The sequence below is a fragment of the Ranitomeya imitator genome, chromosome 1 (assembly GCF_032444005.1).
Source record: "Ranitomeya imitator isolate aRanImi1 chromosome 1, aRanImi1.pri, whole genome shotgun sequence".
NCBI lineage: Eukaryota > Metazoa > Chordata > Amphibia > Anura > Dendrobatidae > Ranitomeya > Ranitomeya imitator.
This window is the reverse complement of record NC_091282.1, coordinates 339,330,731-339,351,675: the sequence shown is the minus strand read 5'-3', so window position 1 is coordinate 339,351,675 and position 20,945 is coordinate 339,330,731. Positions and strand designations below refer to the sequence as shown.

Sequence of the window (20,945 nt, the reverse complement as noted above, 5' to 3'; positions counted from 1 at the left end):
ATGGATAGTTCTGTAATTTTTATTTTAGGTACACTTCAACTGTGAAAGACAGAATCTTAAAAAAAAAATTCCAGAACATCACATTGCATGATTTTTACATAATGAATTTGCATTTTATTGCATGAAATAATGAAATTTGAGCCAACCCCTCATATTCCCCCCACAGCCAGCCTCTCGTATGTCCCACACAGCCAGCCCCTCAAGTAATGTCGATCGTTCACTGGTAAAATGAGAAATATTCTCACCTATTCCAGACTCCCTGTACACCGTGGCCTCCATCTCTTTTACTTTCCTGTATAGTAGTGGGCGCTGGATGGTGTGATGTCACCGTATTACGCCATCCGATGTCCTCTGTGTACGCCATCTCCAAAGGGGGACAGACCAAAAGTGGTCTGCATTCTGATGGGGTTCCCAGCAGGAGGAGAGCGCTGATTACAATTCCTCTGCCAGGCGGCACGACTCACAGCAATTGTGTTAGCATCTAACAGACGCGAATACATTTAAATGTGGGGAGGGAGCAATGGCCGGACCGCAGGCAGAGAGATGGGTGAGTGGTGTCAGTGAGTGAAACTGCTCCCACGTGTGCTTGTTCCCCTACTGTCACTGTGCTGAATGCCTGCAGCCGGAGGAAGTTGTTTGGTGGCCGCAGGCATTGGGCATTGTCTTTTTTTCCCTAAAGCATGCCCCCCATGGGAGGCAGGAGGTAGCACCCTAGGCGGGTGCTTACCCTGCCTACCCCTCGTCCCAGCCCTGTGTGACAGTCTTGATGACTTCTTAAACTTTTTCTAATTCTGCCTCTCTCACCAGACGGACTTTAAAGGCCCCCACATATATATTAGATGAAAGTCAGGAGACCCCAGTGAATTTGACAGGACAGGCTGACAGTGCCAGCCCCTATGTCCTTAAGATACTTAAATTCTCAATTAACATGCATGATGCTCCCTAAAAAATATATAGAATACATATTGCTAATTGAAAAAATAATTCTCTATATTGCATAAAATCAAAATGTATGGCTTTGGGTTGGCATAAATGATTGTGACTTGTGGTATTGGGGTTGTCTGACTTCTAAAATTAATTTCCAGATGTCAAGGAAGGGTTTAAAATAATAAAATAAGGCATGCTCTTCTAAACCCAGTGGATCCACTAGAGGCCACTCCAGTTGTATTCCAGTTGGGTGACCACTGCAGCCAATTACAGACCTTCTGTCCCAGTGGAGAGCACTGGAAGGACCTGCTCTGGATCTATCAAGATTGAAACCATCCCTGCTACTTGGAAATATTTTTACATGTCAGTAGAGTTCAGTAAAAAGATTTGCAGGAGCCTTGTCCAGGGCCACGTCAGTATTCTATGGCAACTGAACCAATGCAGTGAAACCTACCTCACCTGACACTCTAAGGTCAGCTTCATGGGCATCTTTTGTGATTACTAAGCCAATGTGACACTTGTCATGATGTTGTGGGGGCTTGTAATCACACAAGAGGTTCACAGAATGCACTGCCCTGGTCTGGCTCCAACAGCGAACCAACATGAATGCCGTTCTAGGGTCCTGGAAATCTTTTTGCTCAGCTATAAGTCAGACATCCCCTTTAAAACAGAACATTCTGACTGAGGTAAAGATGCTAAAATATTACATAACAGTTGATGCAGATAACTCAAATGATAGTTATTGCTACATAAAAAATTGGTACCTTCATCAAAGGTGTCAATGGCATAAAAAAGGTGATAGTTAATAGATCTAAAGTATGATCATTGCTTGCAATAAATAGATTAATCTTTATTAATATTGTAGATTAATAGATTACTTAATAGATTACTTTAGATTATCATACAATTGCTTGCAAAAAAAACCCAACATGAACATAGTGCTGAGCGGTACAATTAGTGAACAAATACTGCAAAGAATAAAAAAGGTAAATACAGTTGTGCTCAAAAGTTTACATACTCCTGCAGAATTTTTGCTTTCTTGGCTTTTTTTCAAAGAATATGAATGAAAACACCAAAACTTTTTCTCCACTCATGGTTAGTGGTTGGGTGAAGCCATTTATGGTCATACTACTGTGTTTTCTCTTTTTAAATCATAATGACAAACCAAAACATCCAAATGACCCTGATCAAAAGCTTACATACCCTGGTGATTTTGGCCTGATAACATGCACAGACGTTGACACAAATGGGTGTGAATGGCTACTAAAGGTAACAGCCTCACCTGTGACCTGTTCGCTTGTAATCAGTGTGTGTACATCTGTCTGGGATCCAGACAGACTCTTGCATCTTTCATCCAGCCACTGACGTTTCTGGATTGTGAGTCATGGGGAAAGCAAAAGAATTGTCAATGGATCTACGGGAAAAGGTAGTTGAACTGTATAAAATAGGAAAGGGATAGAAAAAGATATACAAGGAATTGGTAATGCCAATCAGCACCGTTCAAACTGTGATTAACAAATAGAAAATCAGGTGCTCTGTAAAGGTTAAGGGTGCTTACATTTAATAGCCCATAACAGCAATGTTTCAGTCCTAAGTGTGGACCTTTTTCAAGCATGGTGCGCTGCCTCCATTTTTGAATCCCTGTATAAGGTTTGGTACATGCCTGGGGGGCTTTGCACCCTTATTGTATTTTTTGTGCTGCTCTTAGCTTTTCTTGTTTAGATAGATATGAGATAGATAGATAGATAGATAGATAGATGATAGATAGATAGATAGATAGATAGATAGATAGATAGATAGATACCAACTGCAAATTGGTGGCTAAAACATTGATTATTTTATTTGTATATTTATTTATTTTATTTTCCAAACATTCTCTGCATCCCCTCCAGCGATTTCGTGGGGAAGGCCGCTGTCTGGGCTAAAAGGGCTGCAGATAACATATTACAGCTGGAGGGAAAGCTGACTTGCAATAATTAATGGTGCTTCTGGTAATAGGATTTCCCAGCCCCGAGGTGCCTTTTTACATAAGATATTGGCTGGAGAGTTATGATTTATAGAGCTCTGATCCTAAAGAGAATCTGTAAGAGGACTCATGCTAGTAGGAAATTCATCAGCAGTGGCGAGGGTAGACAGAAGCAAAGGGCTAGAAAACTGGCAAGTCAGGGAGGAGAAAAATGAAAAGACCAGAAGGTATAGAGAAAATGCGAGAGTGTTGTATTGATCAATAGCTAGAACTGAAGTCAAAGGTTAATAGAAATCTTGCAAACATTCCGTTCTCATCAACGTAGAAGATAATTGTTGGTCTCCAGACTCCCTCCAGTGGAAAGACCATGAATTCTCAGCTGAAGCACTACAAGTCTTACTCATTTATACAATTTTCTTTATTCAGGCAATTAAACCATTCCTAGTTGGGACTTGAAGTTCTGGAGTTCAGACAGACTTATTGAACTTCCACCACAAACGATCATTATCAGTGGCCCCGCCAACTGTTCCAACTTGCCCTCCTTTTGCAAGCGCTGGATGTGTCCCGAATAAACTGCAGCAAGTGCAGCTCCACAGGCAGCTTCCACCAACATCAGCTCATCCTCTGTAAGAGATAGAGAGGGGGGGGGGAGTGAGGAAAGAAGCACCCCAAAAAATAGAAAATGTTACACAATGAGTAATAACATAAATGAGGGAACAAAAGCAAATGCAAAGTACGGTAAGTAATATCTTGTCATCACAAATTATTCACCAAATATTCATCATATGTATGTGATTTTCATAAACCCAAAGACTTGTATGGGGAATTGTTTTCCATGATTTGGACTGTTTTTTCGCAAACCAACTGAAAAAAAAGAGAAAATCACAGACAGGTGAATAGCCTCATAGACTGTGATGGGTAAATGTTCTATCTGTAAAATACACAAATACATGGATAGAACACATACAGTATGTGACTCACGGACATCTGGATGGTGCCTAAGGGTACATGCCCACAATCAGGAAGAGCAGCGTTTTGGACACATCTCACCTGTGATGCATCCAAAACATGGAAAAAATTGGATGGGATTTATAGAAATCCCATGTCCACTGTTTTTGTATTTAAAGCTACGGAAACTCACCCATGGTGCGGGTTTTCGAGCTGCAGCATGTTAATTATCTGCTGCGTCCAAAACGCTGCTATTTCCTGACCGTGGGCACATAGCCTTAGATATATGAGAAAAGACAGCACATGATTTAGGCTGTATTCACACGTTCAGTATTTGATCAGTATTTTACCTCAGTGTTTGTAAGACAAAACCAGGAGCTGGTGATAAATACAGAAGTGGTGACTAGAGTTGAGTGACTTTTACTTTTTTAGGATCGAGTCGGGTTTCGCATCAAAAGGTGAAATCGGCCGATTATTTCGAAAAGTCGGTGGCAGATCGAAACACGAAACCCAATGCAAGTCAATGGGGAATCAAAGTCGGCAGTGAGTGGAGGACAGGAAACACCTACAGTGCCCATTTTAATGCCAAAAACATCAATTCTTATTTCTTAAGCTTGTCAATCTTAATTTACTTTATAATAATAGTTAGGCATTGAAAACGGGGTCATTTGGCTAAAGTTGTGGGGGGGTAGGGCTGGCTCAAGATTTTCGTGGGCCCAGGAAACGCAGAATACGTCACGGCGGTGGAGCAGGGAGAGGTAAGTATTTCAACTTTGCAAGTGCTGTGATCCTGAGCAAGCAGGGGGGGCCCCGTTGGCACTGACACAGGGCCCTTCATAGTACGGCAGTGTTTTTGACGGCGGGTGGCGCCTCCCACTGCCATAGACACGTTTGCATACTATGAGGGGCCCTGTGCCAGTGCCAAAGAGTATGCCCCCCCCCCCCCTCACCTGATGAAGGAACCTGCACTTTCATCTGCACCTTCCTCTTTGTCCCCGTGTAAGGTGGTATGGTATGCGGGAAGGGGAACCTGACTTTCAGCAGGGTCAGATTCTGGCTGTGTAGAGTGCAAGGGGAATGTAATTGTCTGGGTCAATGTACCAGCAGACTCATCTAGCAGTGGCTGGGCAATGGGCAGGATGAGGAGGAAACACATATATAGGCCCAAAATAAAAAAAGTAGGCTAAAGGCAGTTCAAAATTGGTAACAGGACTAAACAGGCAGCATTGCTTTGTTCAGTGGAGGGCAATTGTAATGAGTGGCGCAGACACAGTTAGTAGGCCCAAAATAAAAAAAGTAGGCTAAATTCAGTTCAAAATTGGTAACAGAACTAAACAGGCGGCATAGCTTTGTTAAGTGGAGGACAATTGTAATGAGTGGCGCAGACACAGGTAGTAGGCCCAAATACAAAAGTAGGCTAAAAGCAGTTCAAAATTGGTAACAGGACTAAACAGGCGGCATTGCTTTGTTCAGTGGAGGACAATTGTAATGAGTGGCGCAGACACAGTTAGTAGGCCCAAAATAAAAAAGTAGGCTAAATTCAGTTCAAAATTGGTAACAGGACTAAACAGGCGGCATAGCTTTGTTAAGTGGAGGACAATTGTAATGAGTGGCGCAGACACAGGTAGTAGGCCCAAATACAAAAGTAGGCTAAAAGCAGTTCAAAATTGGTAACAGGACTAAACAGGCGGCATAGCTTTGTTCTGTGGAGGACAATTGTAATGAATGGCGCAGACACAGGTAGTAGGCCCAAATACAAAAGTAGGCTAAAAGCAGTTCAAAATTGGTAACAGGACTAAATAGGCAGCACAGCTTTGTTATGTGGAGGACAATTGTAATGAGTGGCGCAGACAAAGGTACTAGGCCCAAAATACAAAAGTAGGTAAATACAGTTCAAAACTGGTAACAGGACTAAACAGGCGGCATTGCTTTGTTCAGTGGAGGACAATTGTAATGAGTGGCGCAGACATAGTTAGTAGGCCCAAATACAAAAGTAAGCTAAAAGCAGTTCAAAATTGGTAACAGGACTAAACAGGTGGCATAGCTAGGTACTGGGGTGGGCTCCTCTGCTGAGTAGCAGACAGTGGTAGTAGGCGCAAAGTATTAACTGGTCTAAATGGAGGCCAGGGCCCCTGTATATTTTAGCTATCATCTATCATTTCAACAAATTTGTATTGGCAGTGCCATTGAAGGACTTAACAGCACAGACTACACAGTGGTGGAGCAGGGAGAGGTAAGTATTGCAAGTGGTAGAGCACTGTTCGAGCTGGGGGGAACACTCTCTCATGGGCGGTGGTACTGGCACAGGGCCCCTCATATTACGACGGTGTGTCTGACAATGGTGGTGCACCACCACCGTCAGAGACACTTCATTGCACTATGAGGGACCCTGTGTCAGTGCTGTCGCCCAAGAGTGGGCGCACCCACCTGTCCAGGCAAACGGCACTCGCACGGGTGCTTGCGCCAGGTGGTGACCATGGCCCTGTGGGGGGAGTCAGCCCATTTAGAGAGGTATAAAAATGGCCTATGGTGGACATTCAGCAGCTGCAAATGGAGGAATTGGAGAAGTCAGTAAGAGGATGCCAAAAGCAAGACATTTTTCAGGCACACTAGAAGCAGGGCAAGCGAGTTCCTGTAATGCATATTCTGCCAATTCAGGCCAGGTGTCTATTTTAGATGCTGTGACACAACAGTCTGGGATCGCCTTTGCTGGGGTCAAAGGCCACGTGGTTTGTGCATTGAAGTACAGCAGGTTTCTGAGCAAGCTGACCTCAGGTCAGATTTATTAACGTGAAAGCAACATAGAAAAACAAAACATAAAAATAAATCCTAGCCTGTCCGGTGCTAACTAAACCAACACGTTGCTATCTCAACAGCTGAGGGGCTTCTCCCACCCAGCTAACATTACACAATTCTTGAACATAGCTCTCACTCATGTTTGTCTCACACAGACAGGCAATCTGTGTGCCCCAGGCAGACGCTGGAAACCCCCAGCTGGTCATCTTTTATTCCTGCACTTATTAACCCATTAGCACCCTGAAGATACTGAGTGGCCTAATTCACATAGGACAAACACCTGGGCGAGATATACCTGCCTCCAACTACAACACCAGCATGAGTCTTACATATCCCCCCCCCCTTGCTCAGACCACTCCGGTCGAGCAAGAACACTCTTGAAACAGTGCACTCGGGATAGGGCATCGGCGTTCCCCATCTGCACCCCAGGTCGGTGCTCCACCGTAAAAGAGTAAGCCTGCAGGGTAAGGAACCACCGGGTTACCCGACTATTACGGTCTTTGTGGAGGTGCATCCACTTGAGAGGGGCATGGTCTGTGACCAGCCTAAACTTCCTACCGGCCAGGTAATACTTGAGGGAGTCGAGAGCCCATTTAATGGCTAGGCACTCTTTTTCAACCACCGCATACCTCTGCTCATGTACATTCAGTTTCCGACTGAGGTAGAGGACCGGGTGTTCGACTCCGTCCCTCACCTGGGAAAGTACAGCTCCGACACCAGTATCAGAGGCATCAGTTTGTACCACAAACTCGCTGCTGAAATCAGGAGTCACTAGTACGGGCTGAGAGCACAAAGCCCGTTTCAGGCTGTGGAAGGCCTCTTCAGCAGCTGAGGTCCATTTTACCATGACGGAACCCTTCCCCTTGGTAAGATCCGTCAAGGGAGTAGCCATGGCTGCAAAATTGGGTATGAACCGGCGATAATAGCCGGCAATCCCCAGGAAAGCCTGTACTTGTTTTTTGTTCACTGGTTGTGGCCAGCCCTGAATTGCCTGTATTTTGTCGATCTGAGGTTTAACCACTCCTCGGCCAATCACGTAGCCCAAGTATCGGGCTTCTTCAAGCCCGATGTGGCATTTCTTGGGGTTTGCCGTTAAACCTGCATCTCGCAGGTCATCAATCACCGCTTGTACCTTCTGGAGATGAGTTTCCCAGTCCATGCTGTAAATTATGATGTCATCCAGGTAGGCAGAAGCGTACTGTCTGTGAGGCCTCAAGACTCGATCCATCAATCTCTGGAACGTTGCCGGAGCTCCGTGAAGTCCAAACGGCATACAGACATACTGGAACAGACCTTCCGGTGTAGCAAATGCCGTCTTCTCTCTGGCCGCCTCAGCCAGAGGAATCTGCCAGTACCCCTTTGTTAAATCCAGGGTCGTAATGTATCGGGCTTTACCAAGCCGGTCGATCAACTCATCGACCTGGGGCATAGGGTACGCATCAAATTTAGAAACTGCATTCAGTTTCCTAAAGTCATTACAAAACCGGATGGAGCCATCCGGTTTAGGTATCAACAATTGGACTGGACCAGGCGCTGTGCGACTCCTCAATGACTCCTAAGTCCAACATTGCCATCACTTCCCGGGAGATGGCTTCACGGCGGGCTTCCGGAATCCGGTAGGGCTTCACATGAACAGTGACGCCAGGCTCTGTGACAATCTCATGTTTCACCAACTTAGTCCGGCCAGGTTTTTCGGAGAAAAACTGTCGGTTCTGTAACAAAAATTGCTTAACCTCAGATTTTTGTCGTTCTGAGAGAGTCTCGGCAACCTGCACCTCCGGTACGGTAGGTGAACAAACCGGACGGGGCAGATCCGCCGTTAGGGCAGAGCGGTCTTTCCAGGATTTTATCAGATTCACATGATAAATCTGTTCCGGTTTTCTCTTACACGGCTGGTACACTTTATAGTTCACTTCACCAACTCTTTCTCGGACCTCAAATGGGCCCTGCCATTTCGCCAGGAATTTACTATCCACCGTAGGGATTAGGACCAACACCCTATCGCCGGGTGCAAATGTACGGACCTTAGCGCCTCTATCATAACTTTGCCTCTGGGCTTCCTGGGCCTGTAACATATGGTCCCTAACAATGGGCATGACAGCGGCAATACGATCCTGCATTTGTGTTACATGGTCGATCACCGTTTTAAAGGGAGTGACTTGACCTTCCCAGGTTTCTTTTGCTACGTCCAGCAGTCCCCGGGGACGACGGGCGTACAACAGTTCGAAAGGCGAAAACCCTGTGGAAGACTGGGGAACTTCCCTAATGGCAAACAGCAAATAGGGTAACAAGTAATCCCAGTTCTTCCCATCTTTGTCTATCGCCTTCCGGAGCATCTGTTTTAAGGTTTTGTTGAAGCGCTCAACCAGGCCATCTGTTTGAGGGTGATAGACAGACGTACGCAACGGGTCTATTTGTAAGAGCCTGCAGAGCTCCTTCATTACCCTCGACATAAAGGGAGTCCCCTGGTCGGTGAGTATCTGTTTTGGAATTCCCACCCGACTAAACACTTGTACCAATTCCTTGGCGATCGTCTTGGTAGCTGTGTTACGCAAAGGGACGGCTTCCAGGTAACGAGTGGCATAGTCCACGATGATGAGGATATGTTGGTGCCCACGTGCGGATCGGGGAAGGGGCCCAACCAAATCAATCCCAATTCTCTCAAAAGGGACCCCAATGATAGGAAGGGGTACCAAAGGGCTACGGAACCGAGATTTAGGGGCCGCGATTTGGCACTCTGGACAGGACTCACAATAGTTACGCACATCATAATGTATTCCAGGCCACACAAAACAATGCAATATCCTTTATGTGGTTTTTTGTACCCCCAGATGTCCCCCCATTATATGTCCGTGGGCCAAATCCAGTACCTTCCGCCGATAAGGTTTGGGTACCACTAACCGTTGCACTGTGTCTTCCCCTTTTTTTCTACCTGGTAGAGCAAATCATTTTCAAGAACCATATACGGGTACGCTAGCCTAATGTCAGGTTCTACGGGTACCCCATCTATCATTTTTACATTTTTCCTAGCCGGAGTCAGGGTAGGATCTTTCATTTGCTCGCTGTGGAAGTCATCCACCTGGACTCCCAAATCTGGCAGGCAGGGTGCCGGATGGCTGTCTGCCTCCGCCTCTCGCTGAGGTTCCTCAGTTTCCTCCGTTTCCCCCACCATGACGGAGAAGGGGTACTGAAGGTTAGATTCACTAACCTCCCCAGCAACATCTTCCTGTGGGGTCTCCTCTAGGGACTCGGGACCTCCAGATGGCATGGGAGAAGATTCACGGGTACAGCTACCGTGAAGGAGCAACTGATTCTCCCACAACTGCCAGAAATAGGGAAAATCCCTGCCCAGGATTACATCCTGTAACAATGCGGGTACGAGTCCCACTTTGTGCTGCACTGACCCATAGGGAGTAGAAATCCATATGACCGCTGTTAAGTACGAGCAGGTGTCACCATGCACACACGTCACAGAAAACTTGTCAGCCGGACCAGATGGAAGTGCCATCAGACTAGCTTTCACCAGAGTCACCACACTTCCAGAGTCTAGTAATGCCACAACATTTTTCCCATCAACAGATAATTCACACAGGTGTTTCGCTGTATCATTTTGACCCGCATTCACACTCCCTAGCTGTGTAACCAAAGACATGCGTTTTTTAGAGTCTATAACGTCGCACTGCATGGGTTCAGTGGTAACAGGACAGTTCGCAGAAACATGACCCTTCTCATGGCAGCGGAAACACCTAACAGGTCCCCTACTGAGACCACCGTCCAATACTCTTGATCTCGGAGTGCGAGCAGTCCCGGACTCCTCCCCCACAGTTTTAAGCGATTTTCCTTCACCCGTGGTCCCTGGAACAGTCTTACCGGTTCCACGAGGAGGAGGCACAGACCGGGGGTTGGCGGTGTCGTCGGGAAGTCCTTCTGCCACGGAATAACGCTCGACCAACTCCACAAGTTGATCCGCTGTCGTGGGATTTCCTTGGCTTACCCACCTTTTCAGCACTGGGGGTAGTACTCTCAGGTACTTGTCCAGGACAACCCGCTAGATTATTTCGGGTATTGTCAGTACCTCGGGTTGCAGCCATTTCTTTGTCAAGTAGATCAGGTCGAACATCTGAGACCGCGCCGGTTTATCTTGCTGGTATGTCCACTGATGTACCCTCTGTGCCCGGACAGCCGTCGTCACACCTAGCCGGGCCAGGATCTCAGCTTTCAGTTTCTCAAAGTCCTGAGCGACCTCCGGGTCCAAATCATGGTAAGCTTTTTGGGCCTCGCCGGAGAGAAACGGGGCAATCAAATTGGCCAATCGTGCCTTCGGCCACTTCTTTCTCAATGCTGTCCGCTCAAACGTTGTCAGGTATGCCTCGACGTCATCTTCTGCAGTCAGCTTTTGCCAGTATCGACTCACATGGATCCTTCTGGACTCTGCTTCCGGGTCAGCGTCAGGCATGCTCACCAGGCGCTGCGCCACCTGTTGGAGAAGTTGGCGGTCTGCAACCGTCATGTCCACTAACTCCTTCAGCTGTGCGGCCATCAAGCGATTAGCTTCGTGCTGTGCGGCAGTGGCCTGCTGCTGTACGGCAGTGGACTGTACTAAGGCTTTCACCACGTCTTCCATGCTGTCGCCTGTGCCACGGTATGCCCGCATTCTCCACCACAATGTGACACAACAGTCTGGGATCGCCTTTGCTGGGGTCAAAGGCCACGTGGTTTGTGCATTGAATCTGAGGCGTACAGCAGGTTTTCTGAGCAGGCTGACCTCAGGTCAGATTTATTAATGTGAAAGCAACATAGATAAAACAAAACATAAAAATAAATCCTAGCCTGTCCGGCGCTAACTAAACCAACACGTTGCTATCTCAACCAGGGCCGCCATCAGGGCATGACGGCCGTGACTGGCGTATGGGGCCCGGTGAGCAGAGGGGGCCCGCATCGGGCCCCGTCTTATCTGCTCACCGGGCCCCTACCGGCAGCCGCAGGCTGAACCGGGCCCTTAGCGCCGACGCTGCAGCTGTTTAAAGCTATTGACGTGCGGGCGCGGGCCCGCACGTCAATAGTTAACAGCCGCGGCGCCGCCAGCCAATCTGAGGCTGGCAGGCGCTGACGTCAGCCGCAGCGTGCGTGCATGTCGCCGGCGTCTGACATCATTGTCAGTCGCCGGCGAGTGCATGCACACTGCAGCTGCGTGGAGACTTCGCCCGCCGCAGGAGCGCGGCAGGTAAGAAGAACTTTTTTTTTCTTGAGAGCGGCGATCCGGGGGCCCAGGGCAAAACGCTGGACAGAGATGGGGCAGAGTGCTGGACAGAGATGGGGCAGAGTGCTGGGAAGAGATGGGACAGAGTGCTGGGAAGAGATGGGGCAGAGTGCTGGACAGAGATGGGACAGAGTGCTGGACAGAGATGGGGCAGAGTGCTGGGAAGAGATGGGGCAGAGTGCTGGGAAGAGATGGGGCAGAGTGCTGGGCAGAGTGCTGGACAGAGATGGGGCAGAGTGCTGGACAGAGATGGGGCAGAGTGCTGGACAGAGAAGGGGCAGAGTGCTGGACAGAGAAGGGGCAGAGTGCTGGACAGAGATGGGGCAGAGTGCTGGACAGAGATGGGGCAGAGTGCTGGGAAGAGATGGGGCAGAGTGCTGGGCAGAGTGCGGGGCAGAGTGCTGGGCAGAGTGCTGGACAGAGATGGGGCAGAGTGCTGGACAGAGATGGGGCAGAGTGCTGGACAGAGATGGGGCAGAGTGCTGGACAGAGATGGGGCAGAGTGCTGGACAGAGATGGGGCACAGTGCTGGACAGAGATGGGGCAGAGTGCTGGACAGAGATGGGGCAGAGTGCTGGACAGAGATGGGGCAGAGTGCTGGACAGAGATGGGGCAGGATTGGACACAGATGGGGCAGAGTGCTGGACACAGATGGGGCAGAGTGCTGGACACAGATGGGGCAGATATGCTGGACACAGATGGGGCAGAGTGCTGGACACAGATGGGGCAGAGTGCTGGACACAGATGGGGCAGGATTGGACACAGATGGAGCAGAGTGCTGGACACAGATGGGGCAGGATTGGACACAGATGGGGCAGAGTGCTGGACACAGATGGGGCAGGATTGGACACAGATGGGGCAGAGTGCTGGACACAGATGGGGCAGGATTGGACACAGATGGGGCAGAGTGCTGGACACAGATGGGGCAAAATTGGACACAGATGGGGCAGAGTGCTGGACACAGATGGGGCAGAGTGCTGGACACAGATGGGGCAGGATTGGAAACATATGGGGCAGAGTGCTGGACACAGATGGGGCAGAGTGCTGGACACAGATGGGGCAGGATTGGAAACAGATGGGGCAGAATGGAGACAGATGGGGCAGGATTGGAGACAGATGGGGCAGGATGGATACGATGGAGACAGATGGGGCAGGATGGGGAGATCATATGGGGCAGAATGGATACTCATGAGGGCAGGATGGGAGAACATATGGCTGGAGCCTGCAATGAGACACACAGGGGCTAGGATGGCGAATATTACCATAGGGGCTAATTAAGGGATATTATTATTGCAGTGATGTATTTAGTTTATTTTTTGAGTATACTGTTTTAAATGGGGGGAGGTCCTGTTACTGTGTAGAGTGATACTATGTCACCTTCTTTATGTGGTGTAATGTAGAGGCTGTGAAAATTAAGTAATGTGTTCTGCAAATGGAACTCAAGATAACTGTGTTATTTCCTGCAGAGACGAGTCCTGGCTGGAAGAAATGATGGCGGTCTGTGCTGGATGAAAGATGAAGGACTTCACCTAGAGACGTCACTGGTGAGTCAGTGTTAACTATACACTGACACTATACACTGTATACTATATACAGAGCTCCTGTGTATAATGTCACCAGTGATCACTGTATTACCTCTACACAGACACTGCTTACTAATTACAGATCTCCTGTGCATAATGGCACTGGTGGTGATAGTATTGTGGTTTTTTTTTTTATTACTGATCAGTATTGTAGTATTCAGTCACTATGTGGTGGTAATATGCGGTCTGGTCATGGTGTTGTGGTATTTGTTCCTTGTGTTTGATATTATTCGGTCACTGTGGTGGTAATATGTCATCTGGTCATAGTGCTGTGGTATTTGTTCCTTGTATGTAGTATTATAGGTCATTTTAAAAATTGAAAAATAAATAAAAATATACCTAAATTGTATTGCATATTTTAACAAATATTTAGTAGGTTACAGTACAGTAGGGCCCGGCCAAAAGTGTCAACCGTGTTCTGGTGGCGGCTTAAAAAATCTTTTGGCCAAAACAAAAGCTGCCGGCTATATGTGTGATCTGGTGATGGGAACTGTTAATGTGTGATAGGTGAGAAGTGGAGATTTTCCAAGAGAGAGCGGTGGGACTGTGGACAGTTCGAGGGGTGGAGCCTGGAGGCAGGGCTGGGGTGGAGCCTGGGCGGAGTCTCAAGGGGGCCCCGAAAATTTTGCCAGTATGGGGCCCCGAAATTTCTAGTGGCAGCCCTGATCTCAACAGCTGAGGGGCTTCTCCCACCCAGCTAACATTACACAATTCTTGAACATAGCTCTCACTCACGTTTGTCTCACACAGACAGGCAATCTGTGTGCCCCAGGCAGACGCTGGAAACCCCCAGCTGGTCATCTTTTATTCCTGCACTTATTAACCCATTAGCACCCTGAAGATACTGAGTGGCCTAATTCACATAGGACAAACACCTGGGCGAGATATACCTGCCTCCAACTACCACACCAGCATGAGTCTTACAATGCCCAGTAATCAAAGTGGAATGACCTGTGAGGGAGAACATCGATAAGGGAGGAAAAGTAGTTCGTAACCATACTGGACAAATGCTGTCTCCTGTCACTTTGAATCGATGCAGCACTACCTGTCGTGTCAGCCGTCATTGTGAAATCACTCCACAACCTGGTCATAAAACCCCTCTGTCCAATGCCACTTTGGATTTGTGCACCTCTAACACCTCTGCCATGTTGCCCCCTACGGCTGTGTGCTGGGAATGCCTGAACCAAACGGTCTACAAGAGTTGATTGTTTGGTAGCCAATATTTGCTCAAGGTTCTCATGTGGCATGATATTTTGTCATTTTCCTTTATATCGTGGATCCAGGAGGCAGGCCAACCAGTAATCGTAATCGGTCATCATTTTGATAATGCGGGGGTCCCTTTTTAGGATACACAAGGCATACTCAGCAATGTGGGCCAATGTTCCAGGTGTCAATTCACTGCTTGTGCTGGGTTGAGGAGCACTTTCTTGCAAATCAACATCACTTGTGTCCCGCAAAAACCCTGTACTTGACCTTGCAACACCACCAGTTCCTATTGCCCCCTGAGAAGCATCCTCCTCCCATAAATATTCATCCCCATCATCCTCCTCCTCCTCCCCTTCGTCCTCCACCTTGTCCAGGAGAGTTCCCTGAGCAGACAATGGCTGACTGTCATCAAGGCTTCCCTCCTCCTCGACTGCAGACGCCAGCTTCTTAATGTGCGTCAAACTTTGCATCAGCAGACTCATTAGTGGGATGCTCATGCTTATGATGGCGTCATCTGCACTTACCAGCCGTGTGCATTCCTCAAAACACTGAAGGACTTGACAGAGGTCTTGGAGCTTCGACCACTGCACACCAGACAACTCCATGTCTGCCATCCAACTGCCTGCCCGTCTATGTGTATCCTCCCACAAAGTAATTACAACACGCCTCTGTTCGCACAGCCTCGAACCATGTGCAGTGTGGAGTTCCACCTTGTTGCAACGTTGATTATTAGGCGGTGCTGGGGAAGATTCAGCGATCGCTGATGGTTCAGCATACGGCTGGAGTGTACGGGCGACCGGTAGATGTGCGAGCAAAGTCTTCGCACCTTCAGGAGCAGGGCTGGTAACTCCGGGTAATTTTTGAGGAAGCACTGCACCACCAGGTTCAAGGTGTGAGCCAGGCAAGGAATGTGTTTAAGTTCCAAAAGGGCTATGGCAGCCATAAAATTCCTTCTGTTATCACTGACTACCTTGCCTGCCTCAAGATGTACACTGCCCAGCTATGAGTTTATTGCTGCAAGTACTCGGCTAGTACTTCCGCGGTCTGTTGTCGCCCAAACATTTCATTTCTAACACAGCCTGCTGACGCTTACCACTAGCTGTTCGATAATGGGACACCTCGTGTGCAACACTAGCAGCTGCGGATGGAGTGGTCATGTGCCTGCGCTCTGTGGACGAGCTTTCGCTTCTGGAGGAGGAGGAGGAGGGGTTGCGAAAGCCTACAGCCAACTGTTTCCTAGACCGGGGGCTAGGCAGAACTGTCCCACTATGGCTGTAACCTGTGGACCCTGCATCCACCACATTAACCCAGTGTGCCGTGATGGACACGTAACGTCACTGGCCATGCCTAGTGGTCCATGCATCTGTTGTTAGGTGCACCTTTCCACTGACTGATTGCCTCGGTGCATGGACAATGCGGTCTTTGACATGCTGGTGGAGGGCTGGGATGGCTTTTCTCGCAAAGAAGCGTCGACTGGTTAGGTCATAGCATGGCACTGCGTAGTGTTATGACCTGGTGGTCAGGACAATAATGGACCTGGTGGTTAAGAGCACAAGGAATGACCTGATAGTTACTGATAATAAAGGACGAGCTCTGGGACGTGGGAACTCTGCTGACCGCAATCCCTAAACCTATCAACCACACTAGAAATAGCCGTGGATTGCGCCTAACGCTCCCTATGCAACTCGGCACAGCCTAAGAAACTAGCTAGCCCTGAAGATAGGAAAATAAAGCCTACCTTGCCTCAGAAAAATTCCCCAAAGGAAAAGGCAGCCCCCCACATATAATGACTGTGAGTAAAGATGAAAATACAAACACAGAGTTGAAATAGATTAAGCAAAGTGAGGCCCGACTTACTGAACAGACCGAGGATAGGAAAGGTTACTTTGCGGTCAGCACAAAAACCTACAAAAAGACCACGCAGAGGGCGCAAAAAGACCCTCCGCACCGACTCACGGTGCGGAGGTGCTCCCTCTGCGTCCCAGAGCTTCCAGCAAGCAAAACAACAAATTAAATAGCAAGCTGGACAGAAAAATAGCAAACCAAAGAAATACAAACTGGAACTTAGCTTCTGATGGGAAGACAGGTCACAAGAACGATCCAGGAGTGAACTAGACCAATACTGGAACATTGACAGGTGGCGTGGAGCAAAGATCTAAGTGGAGTTAAATAGAGCAGCAGCTAACGAATTAACCTCGTCACCTGTGAAAGGAAACTCAGAAACACCCACCAGAGGAAGTCCATGGACAGAACCAGCCGAAGTACCATTCATGACCACAGGAGGGAGCCCGACAACAGAATTCACAACAGTACCCCCCCCCCTTGAGGAGGGGTCACCGAACCCTCACCAGAGCCCCCAGGCCGACCAGGATGAGCCAAATGAAAGGCACGAACCAGATCGGCAGCATGAACATCAGAGGCAAAAACCCAGGAATTATCTTCCTGACCATAACCCTTCCACTTGACCAGGTACTGGAGTTTCCGTCTCGAAACACGAGAATCCAAAATCTTCTCCACCACATACTCCAACTCCCCCTCAACTAACACCGGGGCAGGAGGATCAACGGATGGAACCACAGGCGCCACGTATCTCCGCAATAACGACCTATGGAACACATTATGGATGGCAAAAGAAGCAGGAAACGCCAAACAAAATGACACAGGATTGATAACCTCAGAAATCTTATACGGACCAATGAAACGAGGCTTAAACTTAGGAGAGGAAACCTTCATAGGAACATAACGAGACGACAACCAAACCAAATCCCCAACACGAAGTCGGGGACCCACACAGCGCCGGCGGTTAGCGAAACGTTGAGCCTTCTCCTGGGACAATGTCAAATTGTCCACCACATGAGTCCAAATCTGCTGCAACCTATCCACCACAGTATCTACACCAGGACAGTCTGAAGACTCAACCTGCCCTGAAGAGAAACGAGGATGGAAACCAGAATTGCAGAAAAACGACGAAACCAAAGTAGCCGAGCTGGTCCGATTATTAAGGGCGAACTCAGCCAACGGCAAAAAGGATACCCAATCATCCTGATCAGCAGAAACAAAGCATCTCAGATATGTTTCCAAAGTTTGATTAGTTCGTTCGGTTTGGCCATTTGTCTGAGGATGGAAAGCCGAGGAAAAAGACAAATCAATGCCCATCCTAGCACAAAAGGATCGCCAAAACCTTGAAACAAACTGGGAACCTCTGTCAGAAACGATGTTCTCTGGGATACCATGTAAATGAACCACATGCTGGAAAAATAATGGCACCAAATCAGAGGAGGAAGGCAATTTAGACAAAGGTACCAAATGGACCATCTTAGGAAAGCGATCACAAACCACCCAAATGACCGACATCTTTTGAGAGACGGGGAGATCCGAAATAAAATCCATAGAAATATGCGTCCAGGGCCTCTTCGGGACCGGCAAGGGCAAAAGCAACCCACTGGCACGAGAACAGCAGGGCTTAGCCCGAGCACAAGTCCCACAGGACTGCACAAAAGAACGCACATCCCGCGACAAAGACAGCCACCAGAAGGATCTAGCCACCAAATCTCTGGTACCAAAGATTCCAGGATGCCCAGCCAACACTGAACAATGAATCTCAGAGATAACTCTACTAGTCCATCTATCAGGGACAAACAGTTTCTCCGCTGGGCAATGGTCAGGTCTATCAGCCTGAAATTTTTGCAGCACCCGCCGCAAATCAGGGGAGATGGCAGACAAAATTACTCCCTCTTTGAGAATACCCGCCGGCTCAGGAACACCCGGAGAGTCAGGCACAAAACTCCTTGACAGGGCATCAGCCTTCACATTCTTAGAGCCCGGAAGGTACGAAACCACAAAATCAAAACGGGAGAAAAATAACGACCATCGAGCCTGTCTCGGATTCAACCGTTTGGCAGACTCAAGATAAGTCAAATTCTTGTGATCTGTCAAGACCACCACGCGATGCTTGGCTCCTTCCAGCCAATGACGCCACTCCTCGAATGCCCACTTCATGGCCAACAATTCACGATTACCAACATCATAGTTACGCTCAGCAGGCGAAAACTTTCTAGAAAAGAAAGCACATGGCTTAATCACCGAGCCATCAGAACTTCTTTGCGACAAAACAGCCCCTGCTCCAATCTCAGAAGCATCAACCTCAACCTGAAACGGAAGCGAAACATCTGGCTGGCACAACACAGGGGCAGAAGAAAAATGACGCTTCAACTTCTGAAAAGCCTCTACAGCCGCAGAAGACCAATTGACCACATCAGCACCCTTCTTGGTCAAATCAGTCAACGGTTTAGCAACAGTAGAAAAATTAGCGATGAAGCGCCGATAAAAATTAGCAAAGCCCAGGAACTTTTGCAGGCTCTTCACAGATGTCGGCTGAGTCCAATCGTAAATGGCCTGGACTTTAACAGGGTCCATCTCGATAGTAGAAGGGGAAAAAATGAACCCCAAAAATGAAACCTTCTGAACTCCAAAGAGACACTTTGACCCCTTCACAAACAAGGAATTCGCACGAAGGACCTGGAACACCATTCTGACCTGCTTCACATGAGACTCCCAATCATCCGAAAAGACCAAAATATCATCCAAATACACAATCAGGAATTTATCCAGGTACTCTCGGAAGATATCATGCATAAAGAACTGAAATACTGATGGAGCATTGGAAAGCCCGAATGGCATAACCAGGTACTCAAAATGGCCCTCGGGCGTATTAAATGCTGTTTTCCATTCATCGCCTTGTTTAATACGCACAAGATTATACGCCCCTCGAAGATCTATCTTGGTGAACCAACTAGCCCTTTTAATACGAGCAAACAAATCAGACAGCAACGGCAAAGGATACTGAAATTTGACTGTAATTTTATTAAGAAGGCGGTAATCAATGCAAGGTCTCAAAGAACCATCCTTCTTGGCCACAAAAAAAGAAGCCTGCTCCTTACGGTGATGACGACGGGCGAATATGGCCTTTCTCCAAGGATTCCTTTATATAACTCCGCATAGCGGCGTGTTCTGGCACAGATAAATTGAACAATTGGCCCTTAGGAAACTTACTACCAGGAATCAAATTAATTGCACAATCGCAATCCCTATGAGGAGGTAGGGCACTGGCTTTGGGCTCATCAAATACATCCCGATAATCCGACAAAAACTCTGGAACTTCAGAAGGAGTGGAAGACGAAATAGACAAAAATGGAACATCACCATGTACCCCCTGGCAACCCCAGCTGGACACAGACATAGATTTCCAGTCCAATACTGGATTATGAACCTGTAGCCATGGCAACACCAAAACGACCACATCATGCAGATTATGCAACACCAGAAAGCGGATATCCTCCTGACGTGCAGGAGCCATGCACATGGTCAATTGGGTCCAATACTGAGGCTTATTCTTGGCCAAAGGCGTAGCATCAATTCCTCTCAATGGAATAGGATACTGCAAGGGCTCCAAGAAAAAACCACAGCGCCTAGCATACTCCAAGTCCATCAAATTCAGGGCAGCGCCTGAATCCACAAATGCCATAACAGAATAGGATGACAAAGAGCAAATCAGAGTAACAGACAATAGAAGTTTAGACTGTACCGTACCAATGGTGGCAGACCTAGCGAACCGCTTAGTGTGCTTAGGACAATCGGAGATAGCATGAGTGGATTCACCACAGTAAAAACGCAGCCCATTCCGACGTCTGTGTTCTTGCCGTTCAGCTCTGGTCAAAGTCCTATCACATTGCATAGGCTCAGGCCCATGCTCAGATAGTACCGCCAAATGGTGCACAGCTTTACGCTCACGCAAGCGTCGATCGATCTGAATGGCCAAGGACATAGACTCATTCAGACCAGCAGGCATGGGAAACCCCACCATGACATCCTTAAGGGCTTCAGAGAGACCCTTTCTGAAGATTGCTGCCAGGGCACATTCATTCCACTGAGTGAGCACAGACCACTTTCTAAACTTCTGACAATATATCTCCGCTTCATCCTGACCCTGACACAGAGCCAGCAAGATTTTCTCTGCCTGATCCACTGAATTAGGTTCGTCATAAAGCAATCCAATCGCCAGGAAAAACGCATCAACATCACGCAATGCTGGATCTCCTGGCGCAAGGGAAAATGTAGTGAGATTATCCATCCAAGAGGACAGACCTTGAATGTCCATGTTTACACCAGTGTCCTGAACCACCCAGAGGTAAAGGGGAAAATTGAGACAAAACACACTGCAAAGAAAAAAAAATGGGCTCAGAACTTCTCTTATCCCTCT

The 20,945-nt window shown here is 48.0% G+C and overlaps 1 protein-coding gene across 3 annotated transcripts in view; it reads right to left on the bottom strand.

Annotated features, from left to right (window-relative positions):
- Positions 1 to 1,756: 1,756 nt before the first annotated feature.
- LOC138671609 (serine dehydratase-like) overlaps positions 1,757 to 20,945 on the bottom strand; it is a 73,181-nt gene continuing 53,992 nt past the window's right edge. For all 3 annotated transcript variants that reach the window (XM_069759788.1, XM_069759796.1, XM_069759794.1), the window contains one exon: positions 1,757 to 3,517. In XM_069759788.1, the coding sequence (XP_069615889.1) occupies positions 3,324 to 3,517 (194 nt within the window). In that variant the 3' untranslated portion in view covers positions 1,757 to 3,323. The remainder of the gene's footprint in view (positions 3,518 to 20,945) is intronic.